The following is a 19,081-nucleotide window of genomic DNA, read 5'->3' as shown; positions in this document are numbered from 1 at the left end:
ATGGATTTCTGTTGAGCCTTAGTGTTTTTCAGAGCAGGATTGTCATGCTTTCCTTTTCAAATAGCATTCTTTGTTCTGGGTTCCTCCCCACCCCAGGGGTGCAGATGATGCTATGACTATGCCAATGATTTATCTGTATTTTCTGGACAGTGTTTTCCCTTTTATTTGAACTTTATGATTTTTCTGTGTGGAAACACTCAGGTATCCTGAGTAGACCTCTCCACACAATTTTTGTGAATGCCCATCCTTATCACTTCTCATTTCTCCCCGGATGTCATTCCCAGTACATGCACATTTTTCCCAGATACTGATACTGACACTGACACAGCTCTAGACTTCCTGAATGTCAGGACCTCCCATGCATCATCCTGGGTATGGAGTTCACAAATGCATTCAGTAAAGAAATTTTTGGCTGGCATGCCACACACTATTTTGCCAGTCTTGTGCTCTTGTCCTCTACATTCTACTTAGATGGTATCTTGCATGTACCATGGGGTAGACCCCCTGACAAAGGGTGCTGGCCTGCCTGTTTTCCAACTCAGTGATGTTGCAGAGGTCAGAACTGGGATGAAGCATTTCAGTGCAGTGCCCCATAATTGCCACAGCCCTTGAATGCAGGGGGATGGAATTGAAGCCAAGAATGGTGGGAGGTATAAAAACACTCTGAGTAACAGAACAGTTCAAATTCATGGTAACTTTTTCAAGTGTCATTGCCAAGGAATTGGTTGGATGCTAAGATGTGCTGCATCTCATACCTTAAGGGTTCTGACAGGTCAATGATAGCAAATAATATTTCCTTGAAGTTTTTCCTGGTCCTAAAATCAAAACATGAAGGTCTTAGAGTCAGGATTTCCCAGTAGTTTTGCTTAATGCTAATTCTGAATGTCAAAGAACTAGAAATGGGACTCTTCTGATTATGGGGAAAAAAAGAAGGCAGCATAGCTCTTGCAACTAGTTCTAGCAAGTCAGAGCTGGGCAGACACCAGTTTAATCATTCTTTCCTTCAAGCAACATCATCAACCCTTTTTCTTCTTTAGGAGTAACCTATGAAGTGCAACCTGTGCAAATCAATAAGGCTTTTGTGGCCCTTGGATGATTTAATACATTAGCTGACCACGCTTGCAGTAATTTTGATCTGTCTGCAGGAGGGCTGCCCAGCTAGAGTTAGATTTTCAGTAAGAAATGTGGCCTTGTGAATAAATCTTTTGGAATTCTTGGAGAGAAGCCAAATTCACTTAACTGGGTGCTCTGCACTTTAACATTATTCCACACAAACATAGTAGAACCAGTGCCTGTCTGCTTGAGGCCAAAATGGGAGTGGGCTTAAGTACGTGGATCCAAAATATGGGGCTGCTCAGAGACATGAGTTTCATTTGACCCAATATGCTGGAAGACAGCTGCCACAGTGTGGTATACTGCTGCTTCATGTGTTTGTTTTCTGGGACTATTCCCAGGTGACTGATAGAAATATTGGGAGAGAATATTGAAGAATATAAATTAAAAGCAAAATTTGGACTCATAAACCCCAGTAGCTGCACTAGGGAGTAGAGTCTAAGACTTATGCTCACCCGATCAGGGGACGAAAACATTCCAGATGACCTGTGCAACAGACCTGTGATTGGAGAATCTAAGAAGTTCACAACACATATATAGCAGCAACTTTCCATTCCTGAGCTGGCTGTATATCTGTCATAGCCATAAGTTACAGCAGTTTGAAGGCTGCTCTAAATTATGCCAGCTGCCAGCAAGCTCAGCCAAGGATTTCCAGGGTGAAAGGAAACACTGTTCACACACCTTTCCTGACCTTACATCCATGCTAGACATCATGGATGCTGAAGAAGGCACAGTGCAGAGCTTCTGACACCAAGGTCCCTCTTAATGTAGGGGCAGCTTGTTGGTGTATGATGCCCAGTGGCTACTCTGCAATAGTAAGAGCGATGCGAAGTTATAAACATGGAGAAAATTCTGACTTGGTGTCCTGTCCAAACTAACGAATACAGGGTAGAATTATACATCTCAAAAAATGTCAAACGAGTTGCTCACACAGAATGGAAAGGATGAGATTGCATCCTAGCAAACAACTCATTTGAAACTAGATGCTTTTTATTTCACACATAGGTGTTTTTCTCTAAAATGTCTGACCTTCTTTCAAAGTCTGTGCTTTTCCTCTGGTAGAGATTTTCCAATTGCTACATGGACTGTACTACAGCCTCTTTAAGAAGCTTTTATTTCAGTGATCATTCTTTAATACTTCTAATATACTTCTGCAGAACTCTAGCTCCTGCTCTAGTTTCCAGGACCAGAAAATTGCTGGTATGTTTGACCTCTCAGCTGAATACCGTCAGCAGCACTTTCTGACCGGCTTACTTTTCACTGAATTGGCAGCAGCGCTGGATGCAGACAGCGAGGGGTGGGTATCCCAATTTGTAGATTTTAGAATGGGATCGAGTCACATTATTACTCTTGGCAAGGTCATAGTTCTATTCCAGGTCAGTCTTGTTTCCCCCACTCTTTTCAGTGAGTCACTCTAACATAGCAATAACCCAGTCATTGTTTTATCTGCAGTATGTTGGTCCCAATGAATAAAAATATACTATTAGTTGCAGTAGTGTGGGCTAGATACATGAATTAAGAACACAACATTTCGGTTGCTCTTCTCTAAAACACGTCTTCCTTTGTCTGAACTTAAGCATTTAGCTAAACTTTGGCGAGAGTCTGATGCTTTTCTTTAAGCACCTCTCTTCAGCATACTGAATTTTTATGGGAAGTTTGAAAAATGTGGGTGCTCTTTGATTCTGGTGAAGTGGCTTGGAGTTGTAAGATAGCTATCTCTTGCAGGCAACATGAATCTCTGCTCAGAATGGAAGAGATTATCTAATTAATATTGGTGTATTAACTTGTTTCTTGTACTTGTTTGTTTACTTGTTTCTTTCCACTCTGTTTCTTAAATCTTTGATTTATAAATAATTTGTGGAGCTCATGGATGGGTTTTGTGTTAACAGGATTAGCAAGGTGCAAAAAAAGGCTGTCAGTGCTATCCTTAGCCTGCTGAGTTCCCATGACCTAGACCCACGTTGCTCCAAAAAAGAGGTGAAGATTAAAATTGCAGCTCTCTACCTCCCTTTGGTTGGTATCATTTTGGATTCACTGCCGCAACTCCATGATTTTACAAGTAAGATCTTTCTCCCTTTGTATTTTTCAGCTTCTCAGAGTGACTTGTCTAAACAATCTATCAAACATAAAAGAGATTGTGCTAAGTGCAGAAATTCTACACAGTCTAGTAAGGTTGAATATTTCTTTTACTTAGAAGTAAACTGGACTGTTAAAGATAGGAAAAACATCAGTGTCCTCACTTCATGAGCAAATGATAGACCAGAGATGTATCTGTAAGTACTCCTGCCTATCTCTTTAGTGTAAATATTATGATCCTGCAAATAAAGCCTGCAAGATCTGCGAGAAATATTGACATATAGATAGGTTTAACAGCCAGTAGAGAAGAAAACAAGAATGATACTAACATCATGTTGCATCACAATTAAAGAAATTGGATTGTATTCTTTCTATCTTTTTCTATTGCTCTGTAGTGCTGTTAACAGGCTACCAAAATTAATCTCAGGCAGATGTAGTCATCACATAGGAGAAATATTTTTGTCATCTGTTTTAAGTATAAACTTTGCTCTACATTATCAAGCCTTTTAAAACAACATTACATAGGCTGTTTTCTTGCATTTTGCTACATGTGTGTTCATATAATACTGCTAAAAGCAGCTATTTCACATCTTTTTGTAGGATAGTAGATCTTTGCTACTTGGCAAACTACATTTCACTTCCATAAATAAAATAAAGGCTATAAAGAAAAAAAGGTATAATCTTCAAATAATATACTTTTGTCACTGGTTCTGAAAATATTTTGCATTTAGAAGTCTGGACAAAAAACTTAATACTATAAAGGTATTATTAAGCACTTTCAGTCTAATAGGATGACAGCATTTATTATACATTGGCTAATCAGATCTCACCCCATTGTTGTAATCTAAGTGTTATCCTTATGCCACAGATGAAGAAGAGACATTATGAGGAAGCCCAGGTGTCCCAGTATGGCTTCGTTTTAGAGTGTCTTTCTTTCTGAGTATCTGTCCCAAGAGGCTGTTGACCTCGTTCTGAGCACACTGGGACGGGCTGGTCACTCAGCTTCTCTGAAAAACATGACCTGCAAAACACAAAATGGACACTCAGAATCAGAGGAGTTTTTTACAAAACTTAGGTATAAACAACTTTATTTGCTGAAAGTGATGTCAAGAACTAGCAGGAAATAGAAGCAGCCTGAAATTAAACTTGTTCTTTAGTCAGCAGGCAATACTGGCTCTGTCAGGTGTTAGCAGACTTACATACTTGTTGAATATCACCAAATCTGTGTATGGCTTTTGCATTGATCGTCTCACCTGAAATGGACTGTAACTGGGTGGTTCCAAGTCTTACGAAGCACTGCTTAGCTTTGGACTTCAGAGACAACCTCATGTTTGCTACTGCCTTTGCTTTTAATTTAGCTTTTCTGAACACCTGGAGCTTATTGGACACATCTCCTTTCTCTGTGTTAATTTGAACAATTTGGCAGCCTTTGCAATTGGCTGCAATCTGTCTTGCTAATGCTGCACCTCTTTCACTGCTTGGTACATCAGCCAGACCAACAGGCTCGGGGTGGAGGTGCTAGTTGTTTTGTTACATTACAGCCCTATGGAAGACTGTGACAAGTGAGCGACAACAACTGGATTGCTCCTGAAGTTCTAATAGGATATTTCAAATCTAGTTTCAGATGCCCGCAGCGGAAAGGGACGCACAGGAAACCCAGAAGAAGAACAAGAGTCTGCAGGTGCAATCAATCAAAACGTGGCCCTTGCGATTGCAGGGAATCAGTTCAACCTCAGGAGCTCTGGATTATCTCTGCTGTCCCTGGTATGTCCAGTGGTCTGCCAGTGTCCTTTCTGGTATCTGTTTTCCTCTACTTTGTTTTCTCCTTTTATCCTTTCTTGCCACTAATAACTGCAGTAATGAAAAACTGCATTCTTGTTTCCTCCAGCCCCAAAGAATGCCTCATATTCCTCCTGTCATCTCCTCCTCTTCTCTTCTAGTCATTTAATTACTCCTTTACCATAGGTAGTTCCACTTTTTCTCCCACATGCCTATTTCCATTGCCACACCCAACTTAGTCTCATTTCCAGATCAGCAAATGCCACTATGATTCCCTCACTGCCTCCCAGTCTCACCTGAATCCAAGAGCCTTCTTTTTTTCTCCCTTTCTCTTCCTTCATGATTGTTTTTATCTACTATACAATTTGGCTGACACAACTGCATGGCAAGAGGGGACTGAAGAGTTATAGAATCTTCTTCTGCATTACTCTAAGGAAATTAAAATACAAGCATCTAGCAAAAAATGCTCTTGTGCCTCTTCCTGTCTTTCACATGCATACAACTGGTCCTGTCACTATTTACACACACATACATTCAAAAAATACAATCAGTATAACCTGGAAGAGGTTAAACTTACTGAAGTCCTGTCCTGAAATTTGATTTCACTGAAATTTAAATAACATTACTTCACCTGAATGACCTCCCTCTTCTTTTTATTCTTTCAACTGGCATTTACTTTATCTGCTCCTAGCCCTACAGACAGAGTGCCACCTTAGGTCCTGATACTACTCGCAACCTTTTGATCTGTTTCCTCTGGATCATGAAAAATGCTGATCAGAATCTAATACAGAAATGGATTGCAGACCTTCCATCCATGCAGTTGAACAGGATTTTAGACCTCCTCTTCATTTGTGTCTCATGCTTTGAGTACAAGGTAAGTGAAACATGGCCTGATTTTGTTGTCCTGTTTTGGTTTATATTTTTTTTTCCTTACCTTCCGGCTGTCCAGGGGAAATTTGTTACTGAAAGTTATTAAATTAGCTCTTGTCTAATCTATGCTACAAATGGACAAATTAATTCAGATAAAATAACTGACACTAGCCTTCAAGCAAAATGCAGCCAAAACCTTTGAGGAAGTCCTATGAAGTTGGCTTAAGTTGTTTTGTTATTTTCCTTTTTCTGGGGATTTGAGGGCTATTTTTGGCAGGCAATATATTGACAGCTCCTGTAAGTACTGGAGAGGACACTAAGGATGACCCTTTAGTTAAGCACTGGGACTGAACATCAGGACTCCCCTCTCTGACAGGGTCTGTCTGAAATGGATCAAAGAACCTTCTCTCTGAACTTTAATTTCTCTCTCTGTAGCACTGAGCTATATATCTGTGTTTATCAGCAGTACATATACTACCGCTTTCCTCATCTGCAACATTTAATTAGCCTTTATATATTAGTGAACCATATTCATTGCTTTCTGCCCCCCCTGCAGATCTCTACTATTGTGTCTGGTTCTGAAGATGTAATTTGGACTCATGTCCATTGATGCTGATTGCTTTGACTTTCTTTCAGGGCAAACAAAGCTTAGATAAAGTTAGCACCCAAGTACTCCAGAAGTCACGAGACGTTAAGGCCCGATTAGAAGAGGCTTTACTGAGAGGTGAAGGAGCCAGAGGAGAAATGATGAAGCGCTGCAGAATACCAGCTGGTACTTCACACCCCTCTCCCCCCATATCTTTTGAGAAGATCTCAAGAGGTTGTGGACATAAATGAGTTTGTTGGTTTTTATGCACTCTCCCCATTTTCATCCTTATATTTTTCACCCACAGTCCTTTCCCTTGCAGACCTTTCTTGGTTTTGCTGTGGATAAAAATATTACTAGTTTTCAACTATCCAAGGTGTGGCTGGGACTCAGCTCTTCTCAGGTGAAGACTGTGAGGCCAGCTAAGTTTTAAGACATTCTGAAAAATTGTGTTAGTGTCTAATCAAGAGCCAAGAAATGGTGTCAAAACTATCAGTAAGAACAAATTATTCATAGCAAAAAAGGTTGTTTCATTTAATAAATGGAATAATTTGTGTTTTCATCTTTGAAGACATTAAGCAAGCTAATGTTCTAAAAAGCCTAGATGAAAAAAATTATGGGGTCCTGTCCTTTTACTAGAGCCCTGAGGCTATAAAGTTAAATGGTTTTAGTTCTGACAGGCTGCTACAGACATGTATGTCCTTCTTTCGGTGAGCTATCAAACTTCAGGTGTCCCCTTTTGCTTTAATCTCACTGATATATGTTGCACTTTTAGGGAATGACAGATCAGCGGGACTAAATGAAAACCTGCGCTGGAGAAAGGAGCAGACTCACTGGCGGCAGGCAAATGAGAGACAAGATAAGTAAGTCATGTAATAAATATATATTGCTTTTATTAAAACCAAGATCTTTGGGGTTTTTACATTTTGTTCTTTCCCCTGGGATGTTTTAATACAAAGTCAGCAGTTTCAATCCTTTCTCTCTTCTGTCAAAGAGAAAAATAGAAAATGTTTACGTAGCAAAAGTATCCAACTGTTGGTATGACACAACAAAGAGATCACTTGAATGAGAAGTTTAAATAGTTATTTACACATTTTTTTCTTCTTATTAGTAATGAAGTAAACACTAGTTATTGATAAAGGTTGTATCAAATACTCCACAGACGCTTGCTACGACATTTATTTTGGTGTTGCTATGGCTCTTCACTGTATACAGTACTGTGGTATAAGTTTTGCCATATGAAATCAGTTGAGCTGGGTTTGATGTGCTGTGTTAAAATTGAGAAGTGTTATTTGCAGGAGTAGGGAAACATGACTCTGTAGTGAATATTTTTCTTGTTGCAGGTTTTAAGTTATGATGTCTTGGTACATTTCACCTTAGCAGCACTGTATGGTAGTAGACAAGTCAATGTCTAGGTTTATGGAAAACTGTATTTTCAGGAATGATTTGTGTTACTAACAGCATTTTCATATGATATGTGCTTAGTTTCTTTAAGCGTGGAGCTTGTTTTTCCCTAAAGGAGATGTGTCCTTTGTTCATAGATACTTGCTTGAATTTAACTATCTAAACAGGCCATTGTGTGTCAAGTAGAGACAGTGGACTCTCACCAGTCCAGCTGCTGTGAGCTACCACTATATCCTTCAACATGTGTGAATTTGAACTGAGAACACTTGTGGTATGCAGCAACTACATTGATGTAGCCTACCAGCACTCATCTATGATTATCACATATCTTTTTGAACACAAGACTTTTAATCTGGAATTTATCCAAACTTTAAAAAAAGAATCTTTCCACCTTTTGTGCTAGTTTGGAAGAGGTGCAGATCCTGTGTGGATATTTTTATTTTTCCCTGAAAGCAGGTTGCTTTCTCCCAGCCAGTTTCATTGAAATCAGAATAAAAGAGTCCTCAAGTAGCAGCTCTACAATACCTCTTTGCAGCAGTTCAGTTAAACCACTTAAAATAAAAATTATGGTTACATAAGTAAAACTCTGCATGCTGTCCAGGCCTTTCTGTTTTACCCAGCTTTCATTGCTGTGGTATGCAAGATCTTTGCTCTCATCCTTTTCGGATCCCTTTAGTGTATATGTCTGGTAAGTAAGGTGTTTGCAGGTAGTACGTGGCACAGCAGGTTTGCACAGGTTGCCACTCAGCCTCACTCAGCCTGCTTCTTCTTGAGTCCAGCATGCTTTGGTATTGTAGTTGCAGCTATAAGCTACACGTGGTTACACGTCAGAGGAGATCCAGTCAGCATGGTTAATGTGCAAGGCTGAGTGGTTGCTGGAAATGGTTCAAACAGCTATGCTGTTTGCTTAATTTGGTCAGTTCTTACTCATATTTAGTGACCCTTGGCTTGATTATAGCACCAGCCTTTTGGCAGGGCCTTCTAGTCTTCGTTGCTTTTAGTCATTGTAATTAATAACCATACAACTGCCCTGACTTCCTTTCCTAGCCCTCCCCAGAATTATCTCATTGTGCCCAAAAGGATGGTTCTTTACTTTTCTGATTGTCTTTTTTGTCTAAGAGTCCAATGGGCAGAAAAAGTAAGTGAATGTAGCAGAAAAGCCACAAATTTTGAAGTCACTCGGAAGTGTGGTTGTAAGAGTGTTGCTCCAGCCACAGAAATGCACCTTAGGAACTTTGGCCCAAGTCAAAGCAGCTCTAATCTCAAGCTCTAGAGAGCAGCTTCTGGCCATGCAGCAGCCCTTTTCTGAGCAGTTTGGGAAAAAGAACAAAGCCTTCTCTTTGTGTTTCTGGCATGAAGGGATCTCTGAAAATAGAGTTTTGTTAGGAGCTGCACCTATGCTTAGAGCATTCAGCTGCAGAGGAGCGGTGTTGCAGACCTCGCCCTTGTGTCTCAACTAAGAGGGCATCATGCATTGCCTTACCACCATGTTCTGTCTTTTATAAATGTTTCAGTCCTCTCTTAAATGGCCTGGGATGCTGCTGTATTGACCCTGCAGCAGTTGGACCTGCTGTCCTATGTTGTCAACAGTCTCAAGAATCAAGTTTTAAATTGCCTACATGAAACACTGCTGCTATGGCACTGAAGCAGTTTCCTCTTTGCCCAAGCCTGCTATTTTTACTTCTTTTCTGGAAGTGTTAGATCAGATGCCTTTTATTCCATTTTGGGTTTTGGTGTCCTGCTACAGGTAATGCATTCAGAAATTATTGCATAGCTTATTGAACAACTGAACATGATATTGAGGGCAGAGTAGCCATTACGCAGATTGCTATTAAGGAAGCAGAAGCATCTGTTTGAACTATACAGAGGCCTAGTTTTCAGGTGTCCCCTTTGGGACTTCTGTCCTACAATATCAGCCCTCCTCATTTGACTCTGTAGTTCTTAAGAAACACCTCTGAACATTATTTTCTTTATTTGCTCTTATGGGTTTTTCCAGAATGGTATCATTTTTATCTTGGCTTTGTTTAAGCAGCAGGCCATCTGTTGGGATACTCTCTGCGTGCTTTAATTAGAACTCCTTTTTGCAGGACAAAAGCTGAGCTAGATCAAGAAGCTCTGATCAGTGGAAACCTGGCAACTGAAGCTAACCTGATCATTCTTGATATGCAGGAGAACATCATCCAGGTGGGAAATGGCAGAGTTGGCTTGGTATCAATCCCTGCTCCCTCAGAAGCGAGTGGAAGCAAGATTCATTTCTCCTTTTGTTTCTTAGGCAGTGCAAAATGTTTTAATTAAAGATGTTCTGTAAACTTGTATAATCTTGAAGGGGAAAAAAAAAGATTAAGAAGAATGAATCCAAAGATGAAATTTCTGCCTGCTTTACACTGTTGCCACAAGCCCCTTCTACTGTAGGGCATTGCACTACTGTGAATGAAAGGGAAATCTACCACCTTGTTGTCTTCAGTAGATGTTGTTGAAAGCTGTTTCCACTGTCTTACTGTGATCCTGGAGTTGAGAGGATGAGGGAAGAAAAAACTTCATTTATGCTAGGAATGTATCTAAAGATATTAGTAATTTGGAACTGGACTGCTGGGTGGCCTTTGCTCATACTTGCATGTATGATCCTGTGAGACAAAATGATTTAACCTTGATTCCCACAGAGTGCTCAGTGTGGGAAAGTATCTTCCACCTGCATGGAGGCCTTCTGAAAGAGATATGCCACCTAGAGCAATGTAATGTGCAGAACTTACTTAATTTCTAGGAATCAGATGCAGTAAAATTTCACAGGTCCTTTGACAGCAGTGGAACCATGATAGTTGACTCTGCTTAGACATGGTCTCCTGGTTTAGGAGAGATACTCCAAATTCATGGCTATGGGAATACTACTGTTAGAGCAACATTCATATTCATAGATAGTGAGGAGAAACCTTCGTTCTTGAAAACCTGTTAGTGGAAAAGCATTTTGGTACCAGACTCTTGTCTTTGGACATCAATTTTGCATGACATCACTCATAGCACCTAGTCTCCCCCCCCTGTTTGGGTTGTGGGTTTGATCAGAGCATACCAGTATGCCTGTTTAGCCTATATGCCCAGGAAATGAGAGCATGAGGAGGCAAGGGGAAGGACAGTGCTTGCCCACCACAGGATCACTTCCTGATCCAAGGTACATGAAAGATTGGACAGAAGGTCAGCAGAGCTTCAAGAGTCACTGCAGAAGCTGGTTGAGCTTGAAAATGCATTGGAGGGTCCATGGATATTGAGAAATGTTTGGGATATTTTCCCCTCTGTCTTCTTAATCACTACAAAAGTGTTTTGAAATTCCTGTGAAGCAGATGTTAACAAATGAAAAAACTCCATTGTCTAAACTCCTGGATGTGTCTCATGGACAAAGGTTCTTATGTGCCAGTTCATTGCTGAATTACTTCATGCAGTTATTGTTGTTTATCTCCTCCATGTGTAGGCAAGCTTTGCAGCAGAGTGCAGAGACAATCTTTTGGGAGGAGTTTTGAAGGTCCTGGTAAATTCTCTTGGCTGTGATCAGAGCACCACTTACCTGACTCATTGCTTTGCTACACTCAGAGCACTCATTGCTAAGGTATGCTCTTGACAGACTTCTGTTTTCATGCTTCCAATCAAGTTATTTTATCAGAGCAGCATTTCTAGAGCAGAGCGGTGTGCATTCACTTACCACTTTCCCTTTGGCATTTGTTAAATATGTTTTGTGTATGTAAATATAAATGCCTATCTATAGGGATGTTAAGGGACTTCCGTCTGTTCGTTGTAAGGTTATTTCATTGACCACACAAGATGGAATAACTGAATCTGAATCATCTTGCGGTTTTAGCAGTATACTCTTAAATATGGAAGTTTACTAATAAAAAGGTAAAAAGTCCACCCATTATATTTCAAATACATTCTAATTTTAAATAGGAATCTTAATGCCAGGGATTGCACAGATTCCATAAAGTCAAATTTAAATTATTATATCATCAGGACTAGTTTCCAAGCAGTTGCACAACAGAGAAATCAAAGCTAACCCATCAGAGATCAGGGGGATCGTTCTAGGTTTCTGCTTCTAAGAGAAGTTCCAAAATTCTAAGTAGATTCTAAGATGTTGACAGATTTCATCTTCATTCTGCCTGAAAACTCAGCCTAATCTCTCTTTCATTTCTGTACCTCTGATTAAAAAACAAAATTCAAAATTGTCATGGTTTAACCCCAGCCAGCAACTAAGGACCATGCAGCTGCTCACTCACTCCCCTGCCATCCAGTGGGATGGGGGAGAAAATCGGGAAATAAGAAGTAAAACTCATGGGTTGAGATAAGAACGGTTTAATAGAACAGAAAAGAAGAAACTAATAATGATAATGATAACACTAATAAAATGACAACAGTAGTAATAAAAGGATTGGAATGTACAAATGATGCGCAGGGCAATTGCTCACCACCCGCTGACCAACACCCAGCTAGTCCCCCAGCGGCGATTCCGCACCCCCACTGCCCCCAGTTCCTATACTAGATGGGACATCCCATGGTATGGAATGCACCGTTGGCCAGTTTGGGTCAGCTGCCCTGGCTGTGTCCCGTGCCAACTTCTTGTGCCCCTCCAGCCTTCTTGCTGGCTGGGCATGAGAAGCTGAAAAATCCTTGACTACAGTCTAAACACTACTGAGCAACAACTGAAAACATCAGTGTTATCAACATTCTTCGCATACTGAACTCAAAACATAGCACTGTACCAGCTACTAGGAAGACAGTTAACTATCCCAGCTGAAACCAGGATAAAAATGTATATGAGGACAGAATTTGACCTAACATTTTTATAAAATGGGTCATAATTGTTTAGGTGCTTCATGAGGACTCTCTAAAATCTGTTTAAGATTCATTCTCCTACAATGAAAAGCAGTTCCACAAAGGAAAAATCTATTAAATGTTTGTTTTGGGGTTTTTTTCCCCTAAACTATTCTAAAATGCAGATAACGAACAGGATACTCCCGTCCAATTAATGCCTGTCTGCTGTTAAATGCAGATTGGCTGACAAAGCCTAATTACCGGGTAGATTTCTGAGTAGTTATGAAACTCATAATTACGTTTTCATTGTACTTTATCTTTGAAAGCTAACTTCCAATTACAATAATGAATTTTGTGAAGCAACTGTTGTTCTTAATTGAAATAGATCTTCTAGTTAAGCTGACTCAGTTCTGTATTTTATGAAGCAATCGTTCCAATTATTTCTATTACACTGTAGGAATATACATGTTATTTTACAAATAAAAATGATAGAACCCTGTGCCAGCAGACTTGTAATATAAATTAGACATAAAACAGTGAGATAATGGAGTGAAGAAAGGTTGAGAACTGGCAAATGGGCCTGCAAATGAGAAATAACATCCTGTGTTCTGCCCACACGCCTTTATCAGCCAGTCCTATGTAAGTACATACAGTACTGGTGCATCTGTGCTGTCTATGGTGAGAGTTTCTTAGCACAGAAACCCTGGGTTTATTGTCTGCTGGGTGCATTGTGGAGATACTGTAAAGGAGGGTCTGGCATGAAAGCTGGGCAATGGAAGTTTTGTGGAAGGGTTGGGCATTGATGCAAAAAGCTACTAATTGCTCCTTATGCTTAAGGAAGTATTTGCATGTTTCATCAACCATGATATATTCTGAAATTAGCAGCTGTCCATGATTCTAAGAATTTTGCAATAATTGAGGTTTTCAAAAGCTCCTGGAGCCATGGGACTCCGAGAATTTTTTTTATTCTTTCTCTTTCTGCCACTCTTTTCAAAACACAAAGACTATTTTCAAACCCTTCTTCCTGTAGGAAGACTTGGAAATGGAACCTATTGTGTCACAGGAATCAGAAGTCCAAATAAAAAGACGTATAAAATGTGCTTTCTGCAAACTTTGGTCTTTGTATGAATCGTGTGATTTTTGTGCACTAAGCTAATGATATTTTAATGGCCAGAAACAAGAGCAATGAATGTTTTCTTCTCTATCTCCCTTAGTTTGGAGATTTCCTGTTTGAAGAGGAGGTCGAACAGTGTGCTGACCTGTGTCAAAGAGTTCTCCATCACTGCAGCAGCAGCATAGATATTACACGGACTCAAGCCTGTGCCACTCTTTATCTCCTCATGAGATACAGCTTCAGCTCTACCAGTGTAAGATTTTGAGAACAGCACTAGGTTTTGTGATCAATTGAAACTGAAACTGAAGTTGTAATAGCAAATGCAACGCATCTGCAGATAATCATATGTTATGCTGTTCCACACATTTGAGCCAGAACTGCTAGAAGTGTAGAGGGAAAGTAGTTTTAATTATTGTTCGTTATTTTGTTGAGGAAAATGTGACCTTTTTCTGCAACATCTGTAAATGGATCTTCAAATGGAACACCATTAGACCTCTGACGGCAAGGACTATACAATGCATAAGCAATACTCCTTCGTTTTGTCATGTTTTGGATTTTTTTTTCCCCTCCTGTGTCAGAACTACTTAAACTTAGACTAGTTCTATTCTAATGCCATTACAACCTCAGTAGAACTACTGTATGCTTGTATTAATGGGAATTCTTCGCTGGCCCCTTGGTCTCAGGACTAGGCTCTGATTGTTACCACACATATGAAGCAAAACACATATGTTATGCATGTAGGTTCACAATGTCCTAGCACAAAAGGACATGCATTTGCATTTTGAATGGCGTCTGATCTTGCACAGCATTTTCTTCCCTAGTTGTTACTTTAAAAGTCTTGAAGAGGTAAAAAGCATTGGCTCTGGAGCGTGAAAATGTGCCTCTGATACACCATGATCAGCAAGGCATAGTGCATCACCAGGTGAAACCCTCAGAGGGCTTCTGCTTCCCAGACTTGTTTCCAGAATGTTTTCCCAGTCCTGCTTCCTCTCCTTCTTCTCTCTGGGTGGCCTGATCCACATACCCACTGGCCTGTGCAGAGGGGGAAAGAGGTGCTTCTGACTTCCCCTTGTCTCAAGCAACCATATGTATTCCAAGGAATATTCTCGCCCCAAAGTACAGACATATCAGGATTAGGGAACTTTGGCTTAACCAGGTAAAACAGGACTGGCTTTGATACACCAGAGGCCACTTGTGTGAGCACTGAGTTTAATTCACTCAGTGTGGGCAGGAAAAAGAGGGTTTGGTTTACACAGTAGACAGAGATACATGAACTGAAATGCATGATGCAATGCAGCCATCATTCTTTCATGGTTTTGTTTTTTCTTCTGAAAGAATTTTGCAAGAGTGAAGATGCAGGTGACCATGTCACTAGCCTCTCTGGTTGGAAAATCACCTGAGTTTAATGAAGAATTCCTTCGACGGTCCTTACGAACCATCCTAGCCTATGCAGAGGAAGATGCGGATATGCAGGCAACTCCATTTCCCCTTCAGGTCAAATCTTTTATGACATCTGTGGCTTTTATCAGGAGCTTACACATAGGAATGTGCTTGAAGCAAGTCCTAGATCTTGGTCTTCCAAAGCAATGAAAATAAGGATGCAGGTGTTATTGCATGAGTTTATTTCTAACACAACAATAAGCAGGGAAGAAGCAGAGGACATAATTCCATAGAATAAACTCTTACGAAGTTCCAGTGAAATCATATTACAGGAGAATCATCTCTTATCTTTGTGTACAACTTTCTTCTAGACCCCAGCAGGAGCTGTACCCTGTAAGAGTTTCCCAAGATGGAATTTGATTCATTATGTTTTCAGAAAAGTAGCATCATTCAAACTTCTCTCCCTTTGTCAATTCATAAGGTGGCAGCAGCAATAACAAAAAACATTTCAGACAACTGTCAGATGCTTTGCGAAAATTCTTACAGTAACTCAGCTTGTGCTGAAGACTTATAAAAACATCTGCTTTGTTATCAGATGATATATTAACTATAGCTGAATTCCACTAGGACATAGGTTTGATTTTTTTTTTTTCATTTGGAAATAAACAGATCAAAGGATTCCAGCTCCTTTCAATTAATTAAAATATGTGTATAAGATTTGCTATGTCAGCAGTCTTCTCTGCAGTGAATAGGGTTGGAAAAACATATCTTGTAGCAATTCAGCATCCTGACATTTCCTTGGGTAAGAGGGAGGGACTAAAAGACATCATCTGCTGCAGATGCTGTTATTTTTCTAGAAGGGGGGAAATAAACACCTGAGAAATGCATGTTGATCTTTGTATTACTGCAGGTAGAGGAGCTGCTGTGTAATCTGAACAGCATCCTGTCAGATACAGTGAAAATGAGGGAATTTCAGGAAGATCCAGAGATGCTCATGGATCTCATGTACAGGTGAATCCATTTAGAATTGCTACTGAGGAGATTCTACAGTGAGGTGAGCACAAGAACTGTGCATTTTAGGGACAAGCTGTGGACAAACCCTATAGCTGTTCTGTTTATGTAAATTCCAGCTTTAGTACAGCTGAGATCTGTCACAGGGGCCACAGGCTGCAGGAGTGAGCATGTTGCAATAGAGCCTTTGGAAGGTGGGCATAGACTTGGGCAAGGGTGGGGGTCAGGGACCGATGAACACTGAAGAGTCTTGGGTTCAGCAGTTTTACTCTCCTCATAGCCCCTGTGTGTCCTGCCTACCCCTGCCTAACCATTTCTTTTGCCCTGTGCTTAGTGAATCATACGGAATAAAGATAGAGATGTCTCCTTCCATTTAACCCAGGTGGAGAATTATAAATGATCTTTATGTTATTTTAGAGGAAGTGATCATTCACTCCTTTCTGCCCTGTGTTGTTAGAATTGCCAAAGGATACCAGACATCGCCTGACTTGAGGCTGACTTGGCTACAGAACATGGCAGAGAAGCACACCAAGAGGAAGTGCTACACAGAAGCAGCCATGTGTCTGGTCCATGCTGCAGCACTTGTGGCAGAGTACCTCAGCATGCTTGAAGATCGAAACTATCTCCCAGTGGGCAGTGTCAGCTTTCAGGTAAGAAAAGGCTCCCAAGCTCTGACAGCATAAGGCTAGGATGGCCTGTTCTGGTGTGTGAATTCCTTCTTGTGTTAAGCAGAGTAGAAATGCATGTATGGGAAGGAAAAGTTTTGATGGCAGAGTATCCATCACCACTCTTGGTAGGTTGTTCTGATGATTTATGCTTACTGATGAAAACTGGTACTTTAGTATCTGGCTGTCTCAAGCTTCTATTTCCAGCAGTTGGATACTGTAATCTCTTGTTTGCTAAGTAGAACCCCTGTATTATCACATGCTAGGGCTGTTACTTATCAACTGTGACAGATAATCTAGGTAATTGGAGCTACTTAGTTGTTTTAGACATGTTCTCCAGTCCTTTGACTGTTCTCCAGTTACTAACCAACACCCTTTTGATTGATGAATGACACAATCACCATAGTCTATACCCAGTCACATCAAAGTCAAGTAAGAATGACCATTAAGTTCTTTAAGCCTGGAAAGTGTCTCTCAGTTTCTGTCTCCAAAGGCTCCACTTGTTCATTTGATGTTGAGCTCTTTAACTCCATAACACATTAATCTTTTCCAGAGAGTTTTCTTAGATTTTGTTTTTCACCCTTCTTTTCTACATCACCTAAATGAAAGCATAACTCTTTGTTGTTAGAGTTAGACATTTTGAAATGCAGATATTCATAGGTAGTTTACCAGATTATGTAGTTTTGGTTACCCATACCTGAACTGACTTCATATGCAAATTCAGTGATGTTACTACTTTTTTTCACACATTATTAAAAATAGAAATGGCTGAACCCTTAAAATATTCCCATGTGTTGATGATGCCCCCTTTATCATTATTCTCTAAGACCAGTGAAGACCAGTGTTCATTTACAAAGTGTTTGCTGCAATGATTATGAATCATTCCAACTGATTAGTGGAAATGTGTTGGAGAATCAACTCAGATGTTTTATAAACATCTACTGTTTGGGCATTATTACCCTTATGAGATTGTAATCTCTTTAAAAGTTTCAGGTTTCTGTAGTCTGGTGTGGATTCAGTTTAATTACAATACCTTTTTTTTTTTTCTTTAGTAACATTTTGTATCAGTATTTCCACCACTTTGTCCTGGATGCAGACTGATAAACCTACCACTATCTGCTCATCTTGTTTACTTTTAAAAAATGTGGTCCCCAAAGCATATTTCCTCCTCTGGAACTTCCCCAGTTTTTTAAAACTATACGGCAACTCAGTATTCACTGCCTGAATAACCTTCCGCTTAGCTCTTTTAAACTGTTGAGGAGCACATTCTACAGTCCAGGTGATTTTGAAATGGTTAACACTAGTAGTTGGTACATTCATCATCCCTTGATATAACCATACCACCTGTGGGTTTTTTCCCTTCAGAATAGTAAATAACCATGCCACCTGGGGGGGTTCCCTTCAGAATAGTATATGGGACCATGATTGAACCACTTGGCATTTTGCATTGAATTTAGTATGTTGGGTGTTAGTATTTGCAATTCCACCTTAGCAGTCAGGTGACGGACTAGTGTTATTCTTAAATTCCTTTACTCTTAAGATAGCTGTATATACTCTTTTTACTGGCTACACTTCTGGCCAGAGATTTATACTTCTGACATTTTGCATGCCTTACCAGCTTTGTGTACTTCCTAATTTCTAACTTCCATTCATTACTTCTATTTTCTTCTTTTCTCCCTACTTGTTACATACTATCATCGTTTAGATATAGGTGAAATCTGCATTTCCTTCCCAATGTCATCCTGCTCCCAGGCTGCCTTGAATGCTTGTAATCTCACGTGCTTGACCCTAATGGAATTCCTCCTTTCATTTTCCCCAGATTATGCACATTGCCATGAATGGGTATGTTTTCAGTTATTTTAGAGAACTGAAGTCTATTCTACAAGGCGCTAGGCAAGCAAAAACTTAGAAGTTTAAAAGCAACAAATTAATCATTTTCATCAAAATGCTTGTGTAAATACATGTTTGCCAAAGAAACAGTTGCTCCAAAGGAAGAGAGGTAATAAAATGCCTTAATGACCAGAAACCCAATTACACAATTCTTTATCTGACAGCATAATTCTGAATTTCAGTTTGCTCAATAACAATAATTAACTATAATAACACTTTGCATTTTTGCAAAGCCTTTCCAGAGAAGAGCTCGCATTCTTTACTAACAGGTTTGTGTTTTGTAGAACCTGTGAAGATCTTGTTCACATGACCTTGTTAAAAGAGAGATACACTACTCAGACTGTCTCAGCTTTACCTGGAGTTCCAGATCTCATTCAGTGACTCTTTCTGTGTGCATTTCTT

At 39.9% G+C, this 19,081-nt stretch overlaps 1 protein-coding gene across 2 annotated transcripts in view; it reads left to right on the top strand.

The window, feature by feature from the left end:
- The window catches only part of DOCK8 (dedicator of cytokinesis 8), a 98,044-nt gene that overhangs the window by 67,221 nt on the left and 11,742 nt on the right, over positions 1-19,081 (top strand). For both annotated transcript variants that reach the window (XM_049795314.1, XM_049795313.1), the window contains 12 exons: positions 2,271-2,410; positions 3,003-3,172; positions 4,808-4,953; positions 5,660-5,842; positions 6,475-6,610; positions 7,200-7,287; positions 9,916-10,012; positions 11,289-11,423; positions 13,834-13,986; positions 15,069-15,227; positions 16,024-16,124; positions 16,582-16,774. In XM_049795314.1, coding sequence (XP_049651271.1) covers positions 2,271-2,410; positions 3,003-3,172; positions 4,808-4,953; positions 5,660-5,842; positions 6,475-6,610; positions 7,200-7,287; positions 9,916-10,012; positions 11,289-11,423; positions 13,834-13,986; positions 15,069-15,227; positions 16,024-16,124; positions 16,582-16,774 — 1,701 coding nt within the window. The remainder of the gene's footprint in view (positions 1-2,270; positions 2,411-3,002; positions 3,173-4,807; positions 4,954-5,659; positions 5,843-6,474; positions 6,611-7,199; positions 7,288-9,915; positions 10,013-11,288; positions 11,424-13,833; positions 13,987-15,068; positions 15,228-16,023; positions 16,125-16,581; positions 16,775-19,081) is intronic.

This window comes from Accipiter gentilis, chromosome Z (assembly GCF_929443795.1).
Source record: "Accipiter gentilis chromosome Z, bAccGen1.1, whole genome shotgun sequence".
Lineage (NCBI taxonomy): Eukaryota > Metazoa > Chordata > Aves > Accipitriformes > Accipitridae > Astur > Astur gentilis.
Note: the sequence above shows the minus strand (reverse complement) of the source record. Positions and strands in the feature narration are given on the sequence as shown.